The sequence below is a fragment of the Cladophialophora immunda genome (assembly GCF_000835495.1).
Source record: "Cladophialophora immunda strain CBS 83496 unplaced genomic scaffold supercont1.2, whole genome shotgun sequence".
In the NCBI taxonomy this organism is placed as follows: Eukaryota; Fungi; Ascomycota; class Eurotiomycetes; order Chaetothyriales; family Herpotrichiellaceae; genus Cladophialophora; species Cladophialophora immunda.
The window spans coordinates 4,883,566-4,906,844 of NW_015622542.1; the positions used below are offsets into that span (position 1 = coordinate 4,883,566).

The 23,279-nt window shown below is 51.8% G+C and overlaps 7 protein-coding genes across 7 annotated transcripts in view; 4 read left to right on the top strand and 3 right to left on the bottom strand.

The window, feature by feature from the left end:
• The window catches only part of PV07_03953 (uncharacterized protein), a gene marked incomplete at both ends in the record, with an annotated part of 1,103 nt that extends 708 nt beyond the window's left edge, over window positions 1-395 (top strand). Inside the window, 2 exons of the mRNA XM_016390718.1 lie at window positions 19-144; window positions 190-395. Of these exons, the coding sequence (XP_016252620.1) occupies window positions 19-144; window positions 190-395 (332 nt within the window). The remainder of the gene's footprint in view (window positions 1-18; window positions 145-189) is intronic.
• A 5,034-nt stretch (window positions 396-5,429) lies between these two features.
• PV07_03954 (uncharacterized protein) lies at window positions 5,430-6,867 on the bottom strand (the record flags this gene model as incomplete). The annotated part of the gene is made up of 3 exons (XM_016390719.1): window positions 5,430-5,941; window positions 5,995-6,424; window positions 6,472-6,867. The coding sequence occupies 3 exons, from the start codon at window positions 6,865-6,867 to the stop codon at window positions 5,634-5,636; spliced, it is 1,134 nt and encodes a 377-aa protein (XP_016252621.1). The 3' UTR covers window positions 5,430-5,633.
• Window positions 6,868-10,605: 3,738 nt separating this feature from the next.
• PV07_03955 (uncharacterized protein) lies at window positions 10,606-12,470 on the top strand (the record flags this gene model as incomplete). The annotated part of the gene is made up of 5 exons (XM_016390720.1): window positions 10,606-10,728; window positions 10,774-11,064; window positions 11,137-11,250; window positions 11,302-11,462; window positions 11,573-12,470. 5 exons carry the CDS (start codon window positions 10,606-10,608, stop codon window positions 12,468-12,470), a joined length of 1,587 nt encoding a protein of 528 aa, XP_016252622.1.
• A 316-nt stretch (window positions 12,471-12,786) lies between these two features.
• On the top strand, window positions 12,787-16,381 carry PV07_03956 (uncharacterized protein; the record flags this gene model as incomplete). Its single annotated transcript, XM_016390721.1, has 2 exons — window positions 12,787-13,217; window positions 13,351-16,381. The coding sequence occupies 2 exons, from the start codon at window positions 12,787-12,789 to the stop codon at window positions 16,379-16,381; spliced, it is 3,462 nt and encodes a 1,153-aa protein (XP_016252623.1).
• A 1,372-nt stretch (window positions 16,382-17,753) lies between these two features.
• Window positions 17,754-18,697, bottom strand: PV07_03957 (uncharacterized protein; the record flags this gene model as incomplete). The annotated part of the gene is made up of 2 exons (XM_016390722.1): window positions 18,335-18,697; window positions 17,754-18,274 (listed from the first exon to the last, which is right to left on the bottom strand). The coding sequence occupies exons 1-2, from the start codon at window positions 18,513-18,515 to the stop codon at window positions 17,754-17,756; spliced, it is 702 nt and encodes a 233-aa protein (XP_016252624.1). The 5' UTR covers window positions 18,516-18,697.
• Window positions 18,698-18,895: 198 nt separating this feature from the next.
• PV07_03958 (uncharacterized protein) lies at window positions 18,896-21,463 on the top strand. Its single transcript, XM_016390723.1, has 3 exons — window positions 18,896-19,214; window positions 19,277-20,665; window positions 20,714-21,463. The coding sequence occupies exons 1-3, from the start codon at window positions 19,004-19,006 to the stop codon at window positions 20,743-20,745; spliced, it is 1,632 nt and encodes a 543-aa protein (XP_016252625.1). The 5' UTR covers window positions 18,896-19,003; the 3' UTR covers window positions 20,746-21,463.
• PV07_03959 (uncharacterized protein) lies at window positions 20,897-22,766 on the bottom strand (the record flags this gene model as incomplete). The annotated part of the gene is made up of 6 exons (XM_016390724.1): window positions 20,897-21,066; window positions 21,122-21,173; window positions 21,226-21,634; window positions 21,688-21,815; window positions 21,870-22,093; window positions 22,151-22,766. 6 exons carry the CDS (start codon window positions 22,764-22,766, stop codon window positions 20,897-20,899), a joined length of 1,599 nt encoding a protein of 532 aa, XP_016252626.1.
• Between the last annotated feature and the right edge of the window lie 513 nt (window positions 22,767-23,279).

Genomic DNA, 23,279 nt, shown 5'->3' on the forward strand with positions numbered 1-23,279 from the left:
TCCTCTACGCCAACCAAGGTAAGCTAGTCGAGGCGGAGAAGATGTACGTTCGAGCGCTGCAAGGCTGCGAGGAGGCACTTGGACTAGATCACATATCGACACTTAATACGGTCAACAATCTAGGCGTCCTCTACGCCAACCAAGGTAAGCTAGTCGAGGCGGAGAAGATGTACGTTCGAGCGCTGTAAGGCTGCGAGGAGGCGCTTGGACCAGATCACATATCGACACTCAATACGGTCAACAATCTAGGCCTCCTCTACGCTAACCAAGGCAAGCTAGTCGAGGCGGAGAAGATGTACGTTCGAGCGCTAAAAGGCTACGAGGAGGCACTTGGACCAGACCACACATCGACACTTAATACGGTCAATAACCTAGGCGTCCTCTACGCCGACTAAGGTAAGCTAGTCAAGGCGGAGAAGATGTACGTTCGAGCGCTACAAGGCTACGAGGAGGCACTTGGACCAGATCACATATCGACACTCCGTACGGTCAACAACCTAGGTACCCTCTACGCCGACCAAGATAAGCTAGTCGAGGCGGAGAAGATGTACGTTCGAGCGCTGCAAGGCTACGAGGAGGCACTTGGACCAGATCACATATCGACACTCCATACGGTCAACAACCTAGGCAACCTCTACGCCGACCAAGATAAGCCAGTCGAGGCGGAGAAGATGTACGTTCGAGCGCTGCAAGGCTACGAGAAGGCACTCGGGGTCGAGCGTATCTCGTCATATCTGCCAGCGTTAAACACTATATTCGCCTTTGGTGACCTCTACGCGCAAACAGACAGAACAGATATAGCGAAAGAAATGTATACTCGAGCATTATCGGGTTATACAGCCGTCCAAGGACCTTCCTCGAAATGGTGTAGTGAAATTCAAGGTCGGCTTCAGGCTTTGCAGCTCACGCCGAGTGAGAGTGACACTCAACATACGCCTACTGAGTCTGGAAAACCCGGAACAAAATCTCGTCTACAGAAACTTTCCCACAGATCGAGAAAATGACTAATGAATGGGACTTCCGATGTCGATCCTCTCTTATCACCCTTCCTCGCAGCAGCCCCGGTCATCGAACGGGTCGCCTCCATATAATTAAATAAAAGGTTTAACCGGAGTCTCTTACCCTTCCGGAAGTATTAACGCCAATTACGCAGTTATTTTTCCACAATACCCCAATCAATGTTAGTTTGATCGAATCTTTTGGTTAGATCTCGCTACGAACGTTCCGTAACTGAGATAACCGCAGTCATATCCTCGGAGCGTACACCTCGACTTCTAGGGAGCTTTTTCTATAATAGCTCCTCGAGCTAGGCTTTCAAGATAAGTCGCCAGTAACAACCAGGGGCTAGTAACACTTCGGGCTCGGTATCCTTTGAGATCGCTTTACCGTTGAACGTCACTTTCCACTCGGTCGAGTAGCGCAGGTAATCTGGAAAATCGCTCCCCTATGTCTGGGTTCTACTCCCCCCTTGCAAAAACCTCGAGGTCGATGGGGATGGGTTATGGCACTGGCTTACTGCCGGTGGGATGTTATTCACTGTCACACAGGGTGTGACGCAGTCAGGAAGAGGAGTTACAGCGGTTCCGACACTCGTTACGCTTTCTGAAAACTGGGTAGAATTCTGCGGACGCCCATTACTGGAACTTGAACAAGTCATCTAAATTGACCGCTTCATCCATAGCGTCGGGTCGTGGCGTTAAAGGTGATGGAGTGATACGTTGTCAATTTGATGAAGTTGTGGTGGCGGAGGTCCCAAGTCTGGTCTCGCGTCAGCAAAAGTGAGCGTAGGGTGAGCAACTGCACAACTCGAATAATGTCTTTGCTAGTATCTTGTCCATTGCAAAATACCCGTGTTCATGTTTACCATCTGTTCAAGAAACATTCACAACATTCGAGTCCTCTTGTCTAGAGTAAGTACAGTAAACCTCTCAGAGTCCAACTCGAAGGCCGCAGGCCACTGATACCGCTTATGCTCCAGAACCAATTTATTCTCTTCTCTTTCATCAGCCTGGCAAATCGCACATGCCCACATTTGAGCAATCGGCCTTGCTCTGAACAGCACGAACACTTCTGCATTGTTCACCGACAGACAGCCTTCAATCTGTTCAGTCTCGGAGGCACGACCAATGCTAACGGCGTGAGCGGGAGTTGCAGCAGCACATGATTTTGAGCTGTGAGAGCGATCGCTAAGTCAGGTCTGCGCATCAAGAGAAAACAGCGATTCAGATATGTTGACGAGACTGTCGAAAATAGCCAGACACCATTGCGGTGTTCCAGCTCAATGCGGCGGGGGCTGTCGCACTTTGCGGGTGTGCTCAAGGAGAAGAAGGTGCTGCTTCTCGCAAGAGCTACGCACGCCGATGAGAGGAGGGAGGTTGCGTTTCCTACTGTACAGTATCATGGTCAAAAGGTAGGGAATGTTTTGCTCTTAAGTTGTTTCGTCAGAACGATCAGAACTTTATCGCTCCAACAGAAAATTCTCCCTTGACCCGGTCGCAGATCTGCGGCTGATATAAGCTGTGGTGGGAATAGCGGCCTAGGTGAATACGAGTTGTTGCGCCTTCGAACTGGCAGCAGTAGTAGCTTCGAACTAAATCTTAAACTGGGGAGGGAGCGAAAGGTCGTTGGGATGGGACAGCATTGAAGCACCGGCAATTCACGTGGCTACATACTCCATATTCCGATGGCTTTTTGGAGGCCCCCGGGTTCCGTGCAGCATTCCAAGGCCTCATCAATACGTGGTTTGTAGCGCGAAGAAATGCCGGGCCAATACATTCCATGTATTACCGAATAATCTTTCAGTATGCGCGTGGTATTGGAAATACCATAGAGAGATCCCACACCTTCGTGTGGTGCAAATCAGCAAGAAGGCTACTACAGATTAATTTTAGCTCTAGCCGCTAATACCTTAGCCTCTCTGGGATAAAATCACAATGTGTCCGTAAAGGGGGAGGGCGGTTTCGGGAAGCTCTGTATCACGATGACAATCCGTTCAACTCACCAAGAGGGATTATTATGGGTATTGAATAGTCCCCCCACAACCTATTATCGAGGGACGCTCTCGCCGGCGTGGACAAGGTAACGTACATCTCCTGCTGCTCTTCTCAAAACTTTCCAACGAGACAGCTCGTCCCCTACAAAGCTCCGGTCGTTTCTTCTCTAAACTTCTTCGTTCCCAACTTGCTCGTGTCGTATCCGTGCTCCTCCAAGTATCGTTTGAACCGCTCGTCCTCTTCCTCAATCATGCCTTGGCCGACGTTGGGCAAGCCCACAAACGCCACCACCGCGCTGAAGATGCACAGACTGCTGCTGACCCAGAAGGGATATTGCCCTTGCTTGACCGTGTCGCTACCTGCAGCATCGATCAAGAGCGGAAACACATAGGTGCCGACAAATGCGCCCACTTTCCCCCACGCCGCGGCAATGCCGTAGAACTGTCCGCGGATCGGCGTGGAGGAGAGTTTGGACGCGAAGAGGCCAATGTTGTCGCCCGGTCCGACTTCGCCCAGGGCCATGAAGATACCAGTCAGGATGATGAACCCGGCAACTCGAGAGGGGTGGTTCAGCTCCGAATAGGCGCCCGTCATGGCGAAACCGACGATGCCTTGCAACAAGACACCCGAGATCAGGCACCATTTGGGACCAATCCAATCAGCCAGGAAAGCACCGAAGAAGGAACCTGGAATCCAGAAACTGCAGAGATCTGTTAGCCCGTCTACCGAACCTGGGCCAAAGCGCGACGACGTTGATCGATCCGCCTGCACAGAGAGTTTCACAACCAGAGGACTCACCTGTTGATCGCTGTAGCCATCCCAAAATTCTTCCACAGCGGTGCGTCGGTAGGGAGGATAAAAACCAGCCAGGCTGACGAAAAGATGCCAAAGGAATAGGCCGAGAAGTTCTGCGTCCCGGTCAGAACCGTCCAGTGGCGGAATCAACGATCAGACTTACATAGACAAACCAGATGATTGAAATGACTGTACATCTCCACCAATAGAACTTCACAATCAGCCACACGGGGAATTTGTTCATCTTGTTGCGGTGGTACTGTTCCGGTTCTTGAAGCTTGATTCTGGGGCATGTCAGGAACAACGGCGACACCAGATACGACGGGGTTCAGCTCACCGGAGGTAAAGCAGACTCAGAGGTGGAATCGCGCCTAGTGCCAGACAGATTCTCCAGGCTGCGCGCAGATGGTTCTCACCAGTCGCAAGCACCACAATCATGGGGACGAATGCACTGATGACGAAACCCAGATCAATCTGAAAGTCGGTGGCCAGGATGAACCACCGATTGCGATGGCCTTTCTTGAGTTCGCCCGTCGATTCGGCAGCTCCAACTGATCCAGCAGGACTTTGCGCACGTCAGTAAATCTTCGCGGAGGACGGAAACCACAGTGCCTTACTATTCCCCTCCAATACCCAGGCCGATCAGGAAACGGTAGGCTGACAGAGCGGCGAAGAGACCTTGCGTACTGCCACCGGCTCCGTAGGCGCCCGCGCAGAGGATCGAGAAGATGATGAGAACTATCCGCCTCCATTAGCACCGATGTTTGACGGGATTATATCCACGACAGGTCATACTGAAGGTAGAAATGAGCAACGTGTTGCGGCGAGACCAATGGTCGCTCAGGACGCCAAAGAACAGATGTCCCACCACCGTGCCGGCAAAGGCGATACTGGGGACAGCGCTCTTATACGACGACTTGGAGTACTGGTCACCGTAGATGAGCTGGAGCATTGTCGACACCGAGCCGATAACACCGTTCAGATACCCGTCAGAGAAGAGCCCTGCTCCGCAAGCGATCACTGGCCACGATCGCTCCCATCGCCCTTTAGGCACTTCGCCGAGCGGTACAGCGTGGGCCGCGATATCCCGTTCGTGATCTGCATCGTACTCCTGAGAAGCAGGGAGCTTTCCCTCCTGGAGCTGTTTCTCGTAGTCCATTTCGCCAGGTCACAGTTTGGGAACGGTTCGAAAGTCTGCAGTCGAAATCCCTCAAAAGGCGCGTTGAGGGTGGAAACTGGAGCTGATGGCGTCTCCATCCCAGCTGCTGCACCGGCCTGCATTATATTGTTCTTTTGAGGTCGAGATCGACTTCCCGAGGCGGCGTCTCTCGCCAGTGCCACCTCCATGCTGCAGAGATTTTTTTCCGACGATAGCTTGATGCAGCATTGAGTGGCATCGAACCCAAAGAGGAAGGAATACTGCACGGTGGATTGGTGCCGGCCAGCCAATGATGACGGGCGATTAACGCACATTGTTGAACGGACCGCAATACCACGAACAGCGACTTCGCCTGCGGCAATCCAACTTCAGCCCGATAGGTCCAAAGTCCATGATAAGAGGACTCTCACGTGGTGAGTTCAGCGTCGGAACCGTTGGAACGCTCTGCAAATGCATACCACACGTGGCAGATACTATGGGCTAAGCGACCACGCCCTCGCCAGAGCATTTGCCTCTGCGGCAAGACATGGCCTCGCAGGGCAAGGAATCTCATTCTAGAATCGGTCAGGCCACGGATTCGGCCGACGGCTGGTCATTCTGGGCCAAGGCTATTGGATGCCCGTTTATCATTGCTTGTGGGCTTTGTCTTCAGGACAACCCGGAAGAATCCTCCCGTCTTCCAGACGCTAGTCATAGTAGTTCTGGACTTTCACTCCCTTGAAGTTGAAAGAGGTCCCTTCACGCTTCTCAATCACTGTCTTGTGATGTACATCCTTGACTCGCGCCCGCACGTACTCGGTTCCTGTCGGGACTGGTTTGTTTGGGTCCTTGTCTTCCTCCGATAGCAGGCCAAGACGCTCAAGGAGGGGTGACGGGACGGTCCTCATAGGAGTCCTCGCTCCAGGGCGACTGAAATAGAGCAAGCCTAGACGGGGGATATGCATTTGATCTTTGGGGGGCGTGACGACCCTGTGTACTGTTGATTTGATGAAACCTGTGTTTTCCTTCAGCGACCTCGACATTTCTGGATCGATGATCGAGTCTTACCGTTTGTAAGGAACGACAGCGTGTCGGCTGCATTACAGGTGATACCTCCTTCAACCGGCTTCACCCACTTCCATTGCCCTTCAGGCGTCCGGATCTGCAAACCTGCGACGTGCTGTGAGAAGAGTAGGGTGAGGCTACCAAAGTCCGTGTGGCCGCCCTTGGTATATGCTTGAGCCTTGTCCCATTCGTCCTGGGTTCTCACATTGTAGATCATGTACCTAAGGTGATCATCCGACTCTCCGTCGTAGGCATGTGCGTCCACGAAATAGTTTTCTGGTAGTTCGAGAATAATGGCAATAAGCACATATAACTTTCGAAGCACCTTGTCCCATAATTCCCGGTGGAATGCCGAGATCTCGTCCCAGTTTTCGCGGACAATTTGGTGCTTCGGCACATTCTCGTACATGGGGATGGGCTTTTGGATGTTAAGCTGGACAGGATGAGCTTGCTTAGTGTTGACTGTGGTAAAGAACACACCATCTCAACGTTCTCCTTGACGCCACTATCTCCAACCCACCGCGAGTTCTCCCTATAGCCGAAGTACTCTCCTTCGGCAAAGTTGCACGGGAAGAAGCGCTTTTCTTCGATCGGTTCCTTGAAGAAGGTGTTGCCGATACTGAATTGGCGGAGCACCTTACTATCGTCGATGCCCGTATTGACCACAGTCCAGAAGCCGACTCGAGTGACAGCATCATAAAGTTGTTTGGCCAACTCTTGTTTGCCCCCTGCCTCATCAAAACGGGATAGGTCGATGGTAGTAAGCGGAGCCCAATCAAGCTCCTCTTTCGTATACTGTGGCCGATTCCAAGGCTTGATCAAAAGCTGCTTGGCTGGCTGTGCCGGCGATTCGGTTTCAATGGCAGATGGCGCCATTTTCGGGCGTGTGCTGCAGTACTGTCACGTTTAGAGAGGTGTCTTGGTTCACGGAGCACGTCAGACGTTTCAGTCAGATGGCGTGGGAGATGGTGCTTAAAAGTCAGACGGACGATCATGCCCTTTGAGATGCGGGGTCGCAGTGAACGGGGGACTCCTTGCTCGAGCTCTCACCAAGGGCTGGACATGATTGCGTGCTTCCGTCGCGGTAACGCGTGCTACGAGACCGGAGGAAGCGATTGACCACGACCCGCTCCCCCAAGATTGTCTTGGACTTCTCCAAACGTCACGCATCTCCTCTTGGGATAGGTAGGCCTCCTCTTTGTGCCTACATTGCCTTGCGGCAAGCCGAGGTTCAATTCATGGAACGCTTCGGGGTGTGAGGGTAAAGCTGAGATTATTGATTCGCTTGCACTGAAGGAGGGGAAATGTTAACCTCTCAGGCCCGGCCAGTGAGAGCGGTGCAATTTGCCTTAGATCTCTGGTTGTTACTGAGATAGATGTGGCAGGAGATAGCAAAGAAAACAGAATTGCTAGTCGCACGTGCAATGTTTGAGATGTTTGCCGATTTTGCACCGTTTGTAAATCCGTTCCGGTGTAGAAGGAGGACCGCCGACTTTTCAGAGAGCTGATTCCAGTGTTACAACCAGGTCAAATCGTCCAGGCTCGCAAATTGCAGCTCATTCTATCTTCTTATTCTCGTCTTACTTCGTCCAGAGTACAGCTCCCCCCGAAATCTTATTCTGACTCAATGGATTGTCGCTGCCATCCTCACCGACGGTCTTACTCGTGTACCCAACTATCTCGTTGAAACCGACCTTCAGGTAGAAGGCTTCCTTGCCCTCCGCGGCGACTACACAAACCGGAAGGTCTCCAGCCGGGTCCTCCTTCGCCCTCAGCAGTCCTTCCCCAACAAGTTCCCTACCATATCCCTTCCCTTGATGATCTGGATGAACACCTAGAACCTCCAATGACCAACGTATTTGCCGATGAGGTGCACCAAAAAAGTGGCCGCAGAAAGGACGTATCCGGGGCACGAAATTCCAGATGGTGATGGGATCGGGATCTATTATGGTTGGACGAGCCGCCGCTTTGTTGGGCCAAATGCATCGTCGCACCCGATACAAAGTTGACAATGCAGGCTTTATCAAGAGACCTGGCATCGAAAAGGTTAGAGGACATGCCCTGTGAGTGCAAAAGACACTACTTACGAAGATCCCACCATCCCCAGATCCCATGTACGTGCTCCCATTCTTTGCCCACCCGCTCCCACTGGGCGAAACCTGTGAGAGTTTCACATTCAGTCTGCTTCGGTGTTTGACTGGCTAGCAATGTACTCCGTTCGTCCTGGCCCTGTCCCTCGTTCCCATTGCTGGACTTGTACGACACCATGAGGATTTGGTGGAAGTCGTACCACGCGATCAAAAGGTTCTCTCGAGCGGCTTCAACGAATGCTGCTGGGTGCTCCTCTAAGTGAGGGAAAAGGAACCGGAATAAAGGGTCCGACCTGAAGGCTACAGCGTATATTTCCGCCATGACAGGTATGTCGGATCTGGTCGCGGGACGGATCGGCATGATGGCAAACGCACAATAGCAGGTTCAAGCCTGTGCTGGGCTCAAGAGAAACAGTCTTTGTAAGAGCCACCGGTTTCTGTAGCGACAATCCGGTATACTTGTGTGACGCTCAGTCTTGGCCTTTCCCCAGCACATCAAGAGTTAAGGGCGGCTAGAACTGGTGGGTCTGGAATGCAGTAGATGGTAGACATGGCGGGTGTTGAACCCAAGATCCGTGTTTCTCGACTTCGTCCCGAGTGCTTGCTGCGTCCCTTATAGTGTGTTAGAAACCCGGCCTCGCTTTCGTTGGTGCTCACGAATTCCCTGATTGCGCCTTCATGTACGAAGTATGTAAGACTGCGACCAGGAGCTGCGCTAGCCAGTTCGGCTTAGATCTCGTACAGTAACTTACAGAAAAGGTGATCTGTCGGTCAGTGTGTCTGACAACTTTTTGTCGTTACAGTACAATGGTAAGTACCCAGTACCAATTTCTGGTTCTGATATCGAATATTGAGTTGCAAGGTTGGACTATTACACTGAATCTGCCGAGCTTTTTGGGCTTCCTCTCGTCTACTTATCTGAATAGCTCGCTACTTACCTGGTAGATATACTGGGTATATGTCTACTTCTGGCCAACGAAATGCCTAATTTGCCACTTATCGTTTGGTCCTCTAGAGCACGCTGACCACGGTATACCCAGCAACGAATGTGGACCTCGAAATGTTGTAACGAGGGCACCATGATCTTACCAATCGCCTATTTGTCACGTATGCATCGCAAGCCTATATCTTCCACGTTTGAAATAGGTAGCTAATTAGACCTCCGTTTCTCTCGAGCAGAACCCCGCTGGGTGCCTCCAGTGAACTATAATCTCTGCCGTTGCAGAGACGGGTTGTGGAGCCAAAGGTTTTACCAGCGAGGCCACCTTCAGCGTTTACCAAATTTCCAAGCAATGCTTGAAGAGTCTAAATGGGAGACATGCGAAGCTTGATCAAAGTCCTTTTGATCGCCGTTGCTAACGGAGAACCACCTGCATCTGAAACGTTGGGTGTACTGGGCCTGAACTTAGGCACCCGCGATCCTGCATGATCTTCATGAAAGGAATATCATCATGGAAGGGCACATGTTGTCGCATTAACAGGCTTCGAGCACCTTGAATGGAGCTGCTCTTTACCAATCGAAATACAAAATCCGTCCTTCTGGCTGAGCGCAGATTAATGATGATTTGGACAAGGGAGGCGCGGGAGAAAGGGAAACCTGGGCTGAGAGTGGCTTGTGAAGAATTTCTCCTGATCCTGGGACGAGAAGATGGGAAACTATCTTCGCCATGCCTTCGCGATCTGTTTGTCGACGGCTCACAATCGCATTTGCCCCAACTCATTCTGCATACCCCTTTTGAGTGGGCGTGATTTCCCAATGTGCGACGGCCTTGCCCGATTTGGCGAAGACTTGGCCATATTGCGATTAGCTCGTCGTTGAAGCGAACCGCGTATCGGCTACTGAAGAACTATTTCCCAGATCTGGCCCAGACAGAATCTCCACGACTGGAGCCGTGACCACGCTTTGTCTCATGCTCAGCTCAACGCCTGCCTGGGTGGGTGTAGATCTGTGAATGCTGTGGCCAACTTTCGTGGCGTCGAAAAGCGGTAGCTGAGGTAAGGTTTGAGGATTTGCCGCTGGCCTTTGTTCTCTGGTGTTCGACGGAATTGAAATTCTCTGCTTGTCCTCCCAACTCCCAAGCTCTTGTCTCCTTCGACCTTCGTCGACTTTGATTCTGGTGTTGTCGCTTGTTCTCGGTGACGGCGTCCTTTTGCTTTTGGTGACAATCGTCACCGTCCGTTCATTTAACAGACATCTTCGATATAGTGTTCTGGGAATGAAGGCTGCGCTTTTTACTGCCGCCTTCTTGTGGCGGATTGGGTTCGGCCATGGTCAAAACCTGAACGATTGGGACGACAATGCTGTGGTGACCACTACTATTACCAACACCCATTTCATCTGTCCTTGCACCACGGTCTCCCTGGTAGCGCCCGAACACCCTTTGGCTACCTCGCACGCATCAGAGTATAGAGGGCAGCATGGTCATACTTCTCCTTCTCCAGCCGACACTACGACGAGAGCCAAAACAGTTCCACATCCTCATCACTCGCCCAGTACCCTCTCGCCCGCAGGTGATGAACAAACATGGGTAGATTGGGACACTGCGTCTGCTCCGGTTTCCAGTACTTCCAGCAACGGTTGGAGCCTGTCTCCATCAACGAGTTCCCTGACGAGCATTTATCACAGCACATCAACAACGCATTCAAGGTCTTATGCTGGAAGTCATTCTACTCCACTGAGTTCTCTGCCTAGTATATCGACCTCGTCAACGACGTCAATCCGCACTCACTCATACCCTACTTCCTCCACGAGTCTGTCCTCCACGAGCCTGATCACTTACCCTACTACGCATTCAAGACCAACCTCGAGCACCGCATATACAACGTCATCCACTACCCTTTCGACAACATCGACGATCACCAGCACGACGACACAGAGCATAGCTTCTTCATCGAGCTCTACAAGCTCCAGCTTCTCCTCAACTTCGACCTCGACCTCGACCTCGACTCCAATCTCAATCTCAACGTCAACGTCAACGTCAACGTCAATTTCGACCTCGACCTCAACATCTACCTCAACATCAACCTCGACCTCGACCTCAACTTCAACGATTAGCTCTACGTCGACCATCACAAGCAGTTCAACGACTTCAACGTTGACTACAACGTCGACAACTTCGACCAGCTGCCCAACAAGCACTTGCGCAACTGTAACACAGGTATAATCCCCGTGACTTAGACATAATGGAATATCATGGAGAGTCCACACTAATATTGGCAGGATGTCGATGTTGTCACTGACGGCGGCTTCGAGGGTGTTGATAACGGTGTGACACTTACAACCGGTGTGACAAGTGGTGGCTGGACTGTCGGCGGTTCAGCATATTTCGACTTCAATGGCAGTCCCAATGGTTATACCACGCCCGACGACGAAAAATTTGTGTACGTGTTCCCTGGGCGTGACTTGAAATGGCTCTTCGTGCCTTTTCTTTGTTGTCCGCTCTTCTCCAACACGATTTCATCACTACTCATGCTGACGGCTCTGCACACAGCGTATTTCCGGGTTCGAACACTGTAACTGCAACTGTTTCTCAAACCATCGTCAACCTTGTTCCCGGTACAACCTATGAACTGAGCTTCGACTACAGCATCCCATACTCTACAGCAGTCAACGATGGAGTCGCGAATTTTTGCTATTTGACTGTCAGCCTAGGTGGCCAAACTGTACCAGATCTTATCGGATTTCTCGGGGAAGCGCAACCGGCATGGGGCGAAATTCGGGATGTTGACTTGGTTGCGGAATGTTCGGAAGAGATTCTTACTTTCAGCTGGGACTGTTCTGGTCTGGAGGATGGAATGGAGACTGATTTCGCGATCGACAACGTTAGTTTGGAAGGAGCATATTGTGCTCCGGCAGATCCTGCCTCCTCCTCTACAACGACTTCTTCGACGACTTCTTCGACGACATCTGCGCCGTCTACCTCTTCCACCTCGTCGTTAACCACCGCTTCATCCTCGTCTAGCAGCACGTTCACAATCCCCACCACGACGCCGATAACGACGACGACAACTACAACTTCCACAACCACCACCACCACCACCACCACATCATCGGGACCAACATGTGCCGCAACGGGACTCGCAACTGGCAGCTGCCCCTCCCAGTCGTCCACATTCGTCACAAGCAATGGCGTAATCTTCCAGAAATACTGCGACACGTATTACTTCGGCAACACGCCTGTACAGATGAACGGGAACTTCCAGGGTGATTACGGCGCCTGCGCGGAGCTGTGCTCGCAAAACCCCGAGTGCACATCGTTCGTTTATGAGACGCCTGGGGATGGTATCCCATATGACTGCGATCTGTGGAGTGGACCGCTCACAAACGGGTCGCCTTCGTCGAGTAGGGGCAACTTCGACACGGGTGTTGTGGTGCAGACATGTCAGTAGCTGTCGTGCTACCATTGGCGAAGGGCAGGCAACCACGTGGTCTGCCACTCTCCATTGGTCTCAAAGTGGTACGGCGTTGGTGATACTGCATAATGCCCGCTAAGCTTGTTCGGTACCAGCGCGGTTGCCTCGTTGACCACCTTCCTCTTCCCTTGGATATTCCTTTCAAACATCTTTCTTGGGTTGTTTTACTGTGCTTCTATTGAGAGAATGTTCTACTGCGACAAGCCATTAAAGCGCACTTGGTGCATCCTATATCAAGCTGCAGAACTCTTCCATGTGACTCAACTTCCTCCCCGCGAGTTGCCTCAGCTGTATGGATCCTATCACCGCGTTGTCTCTTGCCTGTAATGTCATACAGCTGGTCGAGTGCTCCATTGAGACTGTCCAGGTCTGCAAAGAGCTGTACCACAATGGTTCCATAGACGAACACAACAGGATAGAAAAGTACACTGCAGATATCACAGCCACGAATAAAGATCTGCAGGCAGCCTTGGGCACTGGGGCTCCAGCAAGCAGGCCGCTAAAAATTGAACGTGCGGCCCAAGATGCCTTAGCAACCGCCAATGAACTCAGAATCATCCTCAACCGCCTCAAGCTGTCCAAGTCGCAAGGCATTCGCAGACTCGGGGGCGCGTTCAAAAGCACTCTCAAGACTCTTATAAGCAGTGGGAAGATCAAGGCGCTGCAAGAGAAACTGGAAAAGCAAGAAGCAGCTCTTAGGTCTAGCCTTCTCAAAGATTTATAGTGAGTGCTTATCTCTCGTCAACTCTCGTGTTCAGACCGTGTCCCTGTCACCATACGCCAGCGACACCGATTCCTTGGGGTTCACCGCGATAATTCTCCCTTACATCATCCGGCTGGCTGACTGTCATCCAAGCATCAAAGCGGGTCGAAGCGATTTGGCCCGGCAGAGAGACTTTCAAAGCCTCTCACAAGGTCAGAAAGACATCATCATCCAAACCTTGGAGGCCTGCCGACTGCTGTCGACCGAAGTCTCCACGTCGATCGGGTCAGCAGAGGCAAGAATTACGGATCGACTGAGTGTACAAGATGCGAAACTCGAAAACAGCGCCAGACAGCAGAATCTCCAACTAGAGATTCTTCGTGATGAAGAATTCGCCCTACGCAGAAGACGCCTTCTCAAGGCTCTTGTGTTCCCTGAGATCAATGAACGCCGCAACATGATAGAGGGTCGAATCGATGACTTCGGAGATACCTATAAATGGATCTTCGAAGACAAGCCTAATGCCAGTAACGATGTCCTGGGGCCGCAATCTGATTTGGATCCTCCACTCGATCCATCGATGAATCTCAACCCGTTCCCGCCTGACTCGCACTCCGATGGGGGCGACGGTGATCTGGAAGTGGGTGTCAACTCACAAGAAACTGGATCTTCGGACCTTGAAGCTGCCCCTCCTGCACAGGCCAGCGAAGTCCGGAGTCTACAGTCCTCAGAGGAGAGACTCGCCGACTCCGAACCCACATTTTATGCAAAGCAGAGCGAGCCATTGTCAGCTATACGTCGTCCTGCACATGCCTTTGCAAATTGGTTAGAGAATGGGACAGGTCTTTTCTGGATTTCAGGGAAGCCGGGCTCGGGCAAGTCCACCCTCATGGACTATATCTACCACAAAATCCAGCCTGAGAAAATTGGATCTGCAATGGTTAGGGCATGGGCGGGCGGTTGTCCCGTCGTCGTTCTCACATTTTGGTTCTTCCGGCCGGCATCTACTCCGTTACTGAAAAGCCTTCAAGGTTTCTGGAGATCGCTATGCTTCCAAATCCTTGATTCAGACACGAAATTGGCGAAAATGATTCGAGAAGACGAAGACGGCAATGTACCCCCAGCTCTGAAGTCTTGTCTTCTACCAGGTGGCTCAAGTGCAGAGTCGTGGACTGATAATGAACTGCAGACGTGGTTCTGGTATATGGTCACACACTCGACTCTGCGCTATTTCCTCCTGGTGGACGGGCTAGATGAAATCGAAGATGGAAGAGAACTTCTCTTGAACACAGTGCTGAAGATGTCTGCCATGAGCCCCAAGCTCAAAGTATGTTGTGCTGGTCGCCCTGAGAACCCGTTTCAGTCCACACTCAAACACCACCCGAACCTACGGCTTCAAGATTTCAATCACGCTGATATTGCGGAAGACTGCAAGAGGCGACTTGGAGGCCGGAAAGCAGAGAAATTCGCTAACCAGATTGCCTGGCGCGCGGAAGGAGTGTTTCTTTGGGCTCATATCATTTCCGAAGACTTGGCCAGAGCTGCCAAAGAAGGGGAAAGCGAAGAAGATCTAGACCTTCGTCTTAAGGACTGCCCTACTGAAATGACCGAGATGTTCAAATACATGCTATTGAAGCAAGATAAACTCTACGGGACACGACCAAAACCTTACCTGCAACTGGTGGATTTCGCCTCACGCATGAAGCAGACCACGACCATGCTTGAACTTCTGATCGCTACTTTGCCACCAGCGCGGTCCCCGAAGTGGTCACAGTTGTGTGGAAAATTCGACATTGAATTCTTGTCATACCTTGAGGAACAACTTGATGGACTCGGTCCTCGTATCGAGGCTACATGTGCTGGCCTGGTCCAATGTCATCGGGAGCCCCGCTCATACCGATATGAGATTCTAATGGAATTCAAACCTATCTTTCCGAGATTAGAAGAATCAGCGGATATAACGGTGGGATTCATTCACCGCAGTGTACACGACTTCCTCCGTGAAGACCAAGGTGGAGCGGCTTATTATCAAAGATTCAGTCTCACCGATGATGAGGCTGCCAGCATGCTTATGGCGGGCGCTGTGAGCCCCCTTTTCTTCAGCAGTGAGAAGCTACTGTCTTCCTATTATCCCTATACGCCACTTTATTATGCACGATCTGTGAGCAAAGACAGCTGGGTTTCTGAAACAATTGCGATCCTGGATGCCTTCTTCAGGCAATGGGAAGTTCGGTGTTTGCCTACACAAGAAGATGAAGCCATATCGGAATTGTTTCTGCCCGTGACTTTGCCTGACCTGTCTCTTTTGGAGAACCTGGTCTTTGGGTTTGCCCCTATGTATTCACTCGATACATATGTGCAGGCCAAGATGATAGAAGCAGATCCAAGCAGACGACATTCCTTGGCAGCCCAGGCGCTTTGCTCGTATCTGGGGACAGGTGTGATCCAATCCCGAGGTGAAATGGTTACAACTCTCTCTCCCTACTTGGACGCTTTCCAAGTGTATCAAATGAATTACCGGGCCATCACTTCTCCATTCTCACTTCTCGAAATCGAAAGCACTGGATATTTATTCGATCATGTCGTTGCAGCCAGGGTATCAGGAATTAGCGGATGGCTTGACCACGAGTTAGACTTCTTACGTCTGCCTTCGGAGTTTCTGAATCCGCATGCAGGTCTAGAGGTTGATAGCTTCGTTGAAGTCTGGATATTGATTTCTTATGATGGCGAAGTTGGCAAAGTTGTTCCAACACCAGATGTTGATTCGCCATACATGAAAAGGCTCTTCAAGGACACCGCCGTTGCCGTTTCCCACATCCAGCCACAAAATATCTTGCGCACAGATATATTGCCACTCAAAATCGTCGAATGGTCCCCTGCTGGCACGACGCGATTTTTTCCCTTCGACGAAACTTTACAGGAAAGGTTTTGCGTGGCCCATTCCAAGGAGTCATGGGACGCGCTTCGACAAGACTTCAGTTTGGCTGCTGCAGAGGGTCTAAATTCATCAGTGGGTGACATGAGCAAAATGGAGCTTGAGGAGATCGAGCTTTGCAACAAGCACTTTCTGTCTATGGACGAGGATAATAAATTTAAAATCGATGCACGAAGCCGTTTCATACTAGGCGAAAATTGGTGGCCTTGGGCCGGTGGGCATCGACCGAAATATGGACCGAACCATTGATGATCCAATTCTCTGCAACCCAATCGGCCTATCCTTGCCATTGATTCCACAACCTGACCTCAATTTACCACTTATAATGGGCCACAAAGATGACGAGAGAGGTGAAGACGTTGTCGCTCCAGGGTGGTCCGCAACCAGGCCGAGAACTCCAATCACCAACCCGGCTCCTTGAAAGTCCACAACACCACTTCGCGAGTTGTTGCAGGACAAGCACTCAGAGGAGTCCCCGGCGACTAGCTGGCCGGCTTTACACGAGACCGGCGCGCGCTCTCAATTGTGCGCGTTCACTCCCTTGGTTCACAGACTAGCTGGATAGAACAATGTCGACTCACAGAGGCAATTAATCAAATTGAACTCGGAGAAAAGTGACCTCCAGAAACCTTTAAGCACAGCGAAGCTCATGTAGGCTGGCACGTACCTCCTTGGTTGCTGAGTATTCGTTGCCAATCTTACAGACTTATTCCCGCTCTTAGGACCTGGCTCGCTACCTAGGGAGGTAGATTGCTCGAGTTACCGTACTCGACATACGTAATTAAAGTACTCACTCTTTAAATAGTCTTCCTATGGAGGACATGAAAAGAACTGTCTGAATGCTTGCGTAAGTCTATCCAGAGCGCAACTAGCTCTCGCCTTTCTGAGAGGCACAGGGGTGCCAAGGCGTTGCGGCTGGTGTGGAGGGCTTGAAAGAAAAGGACTAAAGCTTGCACTTGCATTCCTATCCAGAGAGCACCAGGCTCTCATCTTACTCGACGGGAGCAAGATGGGAGAGACCACATCTATCCGCTTGTAAGGAGGCTTGGTTTCTTCGGTTCCAAAACTGTACCCTGGAGCATGACATTGTAAAGTTTCTGTGTCCTCGAAGAAAGAGAAAGACACCTATACACATATTCGATGTGATGCTATCTCGTCTCTCAAGAATTAGAGCCGTTGTTTTAAGAAGTGTCTCCTCTTTCCGTTGTTCTGCCCTGTCTCGAAATGTGGATACCACTGTCACTCTCACTTTCGCTGCCACTTTCACTCAATGAAATGGAAGCAGTCTTTCCTCCTCTTTATTTCACAACTTCTACTCTCGCTAGCTTCAGAAGATGGGATCTGTTGAAGACACTGGGAGATTCCAAGTAGCCTCCCTGGTTCCAACAGCCTCGAATCAGCCTCTATGCTCTTGCTTTGCTGACCGCCGCACACGATTCCACAGCACTCGTCTGCCGCTGAGACACGGTCGTCCGTCAACTTTGTTGTATTGCCATATCTGTCAGAGATAGTATGAAGAAGTCCACATGCGCAAGTTATAGGTCACGTTGATACGCTACAAACGGATGCTGGTTATTGAAAGTGGCTCGTGACAAGATCCAGGACAACGGATCCTTGGTCGTCAGCTCAACTTTTCAATCGCGCATACGATGTACTTTGCTCCGAAGGTCTCTACGACGTCCCCTTCCTTACAGCTTTCCTCCCACTGCGCTTGCTTCTCTGTTCTATTCTGCAAACCTTTGGCGCGCCTAGGAAGATCTTGAAGATTTTGCTCGTCTCCTGCTTCGTATTTCGTAGTCCATTCGGCTTTTCCGTCATCCCAAATCTCTCTTCTGGCGCAGAACCCCGTCATTCCTGCTGGCCCTTCGCTGCCGCCTTTCAAAGCTAGAAAATCTCCTCCCAGTTGCCCCAGGAAGGTACGACCATCCACGCTGCGCAAGATCCAGGCAGAAGGGAAATGCTCGGTGAAAGACGGAGAGAGAGTCCGCCAGACTTCCTCGTAGGGTGTCATAGTATTGGTTTCCGGGTGAAGCATGCTGCCTGTTTCGATGCTGTCCGTTGATTCGGAGGCTGGCTGGAAGCTGCCAATATCAGGTTCCGTGTATCCCCTCGAATCAATCCAATGCGTCCATTTGCATGTCACTATTACTTGTCTCAGCAGGAAGCCTGATTAATCGAAAGGCGTGCGGGGATACCACCTACAAGGCTCCTGTGACAATATAAGTCTTTCACCAGCCATTGCCCAATCAATTGAACCATCAAGCTTGGTGATGCGAAGATCGACATACCAGCCTTCAACACCAATGATCAATGTATCAGTGGGCTCCGATGCCTCACCTGGAACCCAGCGTATACTGAGGCGAGTCGAAAGGCGCGCGGGCATTTTTAATGGCCTGTAGCACGCACCTAAGAGAGTGTGATGGAGATGCCGAGAGCTGTCTGGATAGGCGTACGATATCGACGGTGACTCGAGCAAAGGGATTGGGCGCTGATGGTCATATAGCTTCCCAAGAGCAGCGTATTGCAAGGGATCCTTTATAGCTTAGACTTCCAGCTGGCTTGGTCACACCCTGACACATTCAGCGACTGGAAGATGAACTGAGATATTGTAGCTGTCGCTTCATCATTCCCTTTCCGGCTTAGTGGTGATGGATTAAAGCTTATCCGTGGTTCCGGAGTAGTCCGCCTCGCCTCCAGGACTTTTTGCTATCCAACCTCGGGTTTTCACCCACTTGGTTTGGGATGGTCCACGGACTGAGTCCCTTTGTTCTGCGCTATACAGACATCCAGCTCTCAAAGTTGAGCAATGCCGCCACAGCCCACAGCGCTGATCTTGCGACCGAGTGTGCACACAAAGCTACTGTTGGAACGATGACAATCCCCTCTCGATCCTGGAATGGCTGCGTTCGTTGCAGGAAGCGACGCCAGAAGTGTGGGGAGCAGAAGCCGCAATGCGTTCGATGTGAGAAGGACCAAGTGGATTGCTCCTACCAGAAACCCCTGAGATTTGGAGGACGGCCTTTTGCTCAATCGCGATTCGGGGCCTGTCTTTCAAAGAATACTGGAGGAGCCCGAAAAGCCGGTGCGTTTGCTGCGAATGATGATTCCTGTGCATGCGCGTCGTAGACTGAATTTCCACAACAGCAACCATTGATGGAGGATTTGTGTACACTTCGGCCTCAATCGCCAAGGTAGTCCCATCAGAGACCTCGCCATGCAAGCTGGATCCCGCGGCAGGGACAGAACCATTAGAGGCCGAGCAAGTGATTGAGGACGAGACTTCCTTGGATTTGATCCAAGTGAGTAAACGACTACCCGATCCGATATCCAGCCACGTCGACATACTGTCATTCATTCCTGGGAACAACCGCGCCCTCCTTCAGTACTTCACTTGCAATGCTTCCATGGCTCTGGCTACACACGCCTTTGTCCATCAGGAGGTTTGTGAATTGATATTACCAATGGCCCTTGGGAATCCCGCCCTCCTCCACGCCACCCTGGCCCTGGCGGCTATCCATCGGAATTCATTGACGTCCATGGCTGAAAATGAGATGGATGATGGCGCCCAAAGACTTGTCACCCACCTCACGGCCACTAGCATTCGCCATTTGCGTCGAGACCTCCAAGATCCAAGATCCAGCCCACTGGCAGCTAAAGTGGCCACGACTCGAACCCTGTTCCTCTGTGAGGCCATTTCTGGATCTCACTCCCTTCGGGCCTGGAGAGCTCATTTCCTGGGAGCACGAGCCTTACTGTCTTCCCACGCAGGATCATCGCAGGGGTTTGAGCAGGATCCATCACTTCTTTTCCTGCAGCGGTGGTATAACATCACCGAAGCGCTCGTTGCTATCACAACTGACGGGCTATCAGCGGGCCAAATCGCTTGTGGTGGACCACGATACCTCATTGGCGAGGCTGAAGAGGCTGATGTTTGTATCGATATGTATACGGGCTGTGCGGAAGACATTTCAGTAGTGTTCCGAGAGATCGGAGCTGTGGCTTGGGAGAGACGACGTGCAGCTGATGACCCTGGCCGACATCCCAGGCTTTCGGAACAGGATTTCCTGCGTGAAGCCGATCTCTTGGAGATGTCGGTCCGAAGGATGATTGAGCGTGACAAGGCTCGGTCAACCGTGTTCAACATTCCCGGCGGTCGCGATCTATCTGTGGAGGAGTCCAAGGAGTTCTTGCTTTGTAACGAAGCTTACCAACACACTGCGCTCATTCACATTCATCGACGGGTTCGGCGACTTCCACCCAATGCTGCAGCCGTGCAAGCGTCCGTCCAGAGGATTATCGAATGTGTCGAAAGTATTAGACCTGCTGCGACCTTGTCACCGCTAACTTTGCTGACAACCCCTCTCTTCACTGCGGGTTGCGAAGCGGCAGGTCCCGAACGTTGCAAGATCGCGCAGCTCTTGACCAACATGTTCACTCTTTTACGTCTACCAAACATGAAGCGTGCGTTACAAGTGCTCGAAGCCTTTTGGCGTGTATCGGAAGTTTCCGGTATTGATTGGGAGGATTTCTCGCGTGAGTTACATCTGCCATATAATAAAGGCCAGGCTGACGAGACTATAGGTCAACGGAACTGGGATTTCTTGCCATATTGAGCTGAGCAGCTCTGCCGTCCAGTGCGATAAATGCGCCGTCAGCTACCTAGCCGAGTCAGCGCCGAATGCGTCCTGAGCGGCAACGACGAAGTCCCTCTTTTCTTCTCTGTCCTTCAACGGAGATGCCCTGTTAAGACCGCAGCTGGTGGACTCATTTTTCTTGCTGAACGCTACTTTCGACGCTTCGTATGTCTGGCAACTCATCGGACGAGAGCACTATGGGTTTTACCCACCTGTTACCCCATCGGTGGAGTACAAAATAAGTAAGTGGCAGCAAAACGGCGCAGACGATTGCCTGGGTGCCGAAGCACCATCCATATCCTGGGCGTCAAAGTCAGCCTCAATCCTCCAAGTCGGGGATCAACGTGTTGCTTACCAACTGCGGCGGTCCAGTCGTAAATATACCAGGGAACGATAAACGCGGACATCTTTTTGGGGTCAGTCTCGACGGTCATGGTACTGAGGCTGATGTCCACTCACATTTATGATGACGGAATAAAATGTTATGACCTCAATGGCGTGCTCCGGGTAGCAGTCAACGATATATGTCGACAAGGTCGTGTTGCCCGCTTGAAGGCCGACCGCAAACAGGAACAGAGCCACTTGACCGACCATCCAGTGCCATCCTTTCTGGACCGAAGCTCCCCAGACCGCAAGGCCAATGGCGGAGAGCAGGGCGCCGGGATAGCCGAGCCACAGCCTCATTTCTGGTGTTCGCTGGCCGTGGTTTTTCCTCGCTAGGCGGACGACGATCCAGTCGCTCAAATGGCCCGAGCAGAATATCTCGGCAAAGATGACCCCGATCAGAGCTCCGGTGAAGAACAAACCTTGGATCTGGATCTTGTACTCATAGTACGCCGCGGGGATCATTGAGAGCAGAGCCACGATCCTGCCTTGCTTTTAGTACTTGTTCGACGGGATTCGCCATCGGGGTCCACATACCACCAATAATGGAGAAATATATATCCGCAAACACTGGCGACCAACTTCGGGTACGCCCACAGCTTGCAGAATGTGATTAGGGTTGCCCAAGGTTTGGGGTGGGGGACACCTGGGATTTTGCGGATGTTCTGGGAGGAGTGTCAGCATGTCAAAGCACAATGCTTTCTCGAGACCTGTCTCACCAGCCAGGGGAGTTGTGTGGTTCGTTTGATGTCCACCGCGGGATTCTGCAAGGCTTCCCCACGCGCCTTTGCAGCGGCTTGTTGCAGCTCTAGAGCAACAACGTGGGCGCGAGGATATTGAGTTTCTGGCAGAAACAGGAGTTCCCAGAGCAAGAGAAATGCGAAGGCGATGGTGACATGGTAGGCCACCCAGTATTGGTTCACGGTGGCTATAAACCCGCCAACTGTCATGTGTGGTCAGTCCAACTCTCTCCTTTCACTCGGTAGCGACGGAAACTCACTGAGGCCGCCCAGGACGCTTCCTATGTTTGCAGACATGGCCCAGAGACCGATCCGAAACCCTCGTTCATGCTCCCAAGAGATGTCGTTGATGATGCTGAGGCCCACGTTGGCCGCGGGGCCCGCTGCAAACCCTTGGAAAAACCTGGCTGCCATGTACTGGCCGATGGATTGTCCCTTGATCGAGGTGCAGCCACTGGCCAGAACTGCGGTTGCTGTGGCAACGATGGTCACCACCCGGCGGCCGTATGTTTCTGCCAGCGATGAGGTGACCAGAGGGCCAAACGCGAGGCCAAAGGCAGAGATGCCGAAGGACCAATTGACTTGGTTGTACGAGGCATCGAATTGCTCCTCGAGAAGCGAGAACGATGGCACCGGGGCAGTGGTCAAGTACGTCAACAGGAAGTAAAAGAAGCACACGATGCCGATGATGTTGTATTTCTGTAGCCTGGACCAGTTCAAAGGATCGAGGGAGTCTTGGGTCGGTGCCGGCGTCAATGGTTTGTCTCTGGCCTCAACTGGCAGATGGTATACGTCGGCCACGTCAACGGGCGAACTTTGTATCGATGCATCGACCGCAACGGGCTTTTTCTCGACGTCGCTCACCTCGGAGGACATGTTGGCAGTCGAGGCAACAGAGAGGTGGAGAGTATTGGGTAATGAAAAGAGCGGGGTTCTGGACTTGGGACAGGTGATGGATCAGGGTGGGTTGCATGCAGTCCATATATACTCGTTCGAACCACCCCAGATTATATGGACAGGGGGGACGTAAGACGGAACGACCAAGATAAGGACTCGAGTTATTCTTGTGAATGATATTGCAGAATGGTTAAGACGGCCACGATGGATGACCAGGGCTATACTGGAGAAGGCAAGTTGGGGAGATGAGAAGGCTATAAGGTCGCAGACGGTGATAGGGCTACGCTCGAACCCCTTCTCGCCATTTGCGCACACCTACGTGCGGGCCGCTCGAGCTATTAGCAATTCAATGGCCCTTTATCGCCGTATTGCCATGTGGAACACGCCTCCACCATTCCCAAAGGGGAAGGATGAGGAGACGGGCGGGGCGATAGATCATAGAAAGACCTCATGGAATTTGTCGGCACCGCACAACCTTCTTCTGGCCGCCTC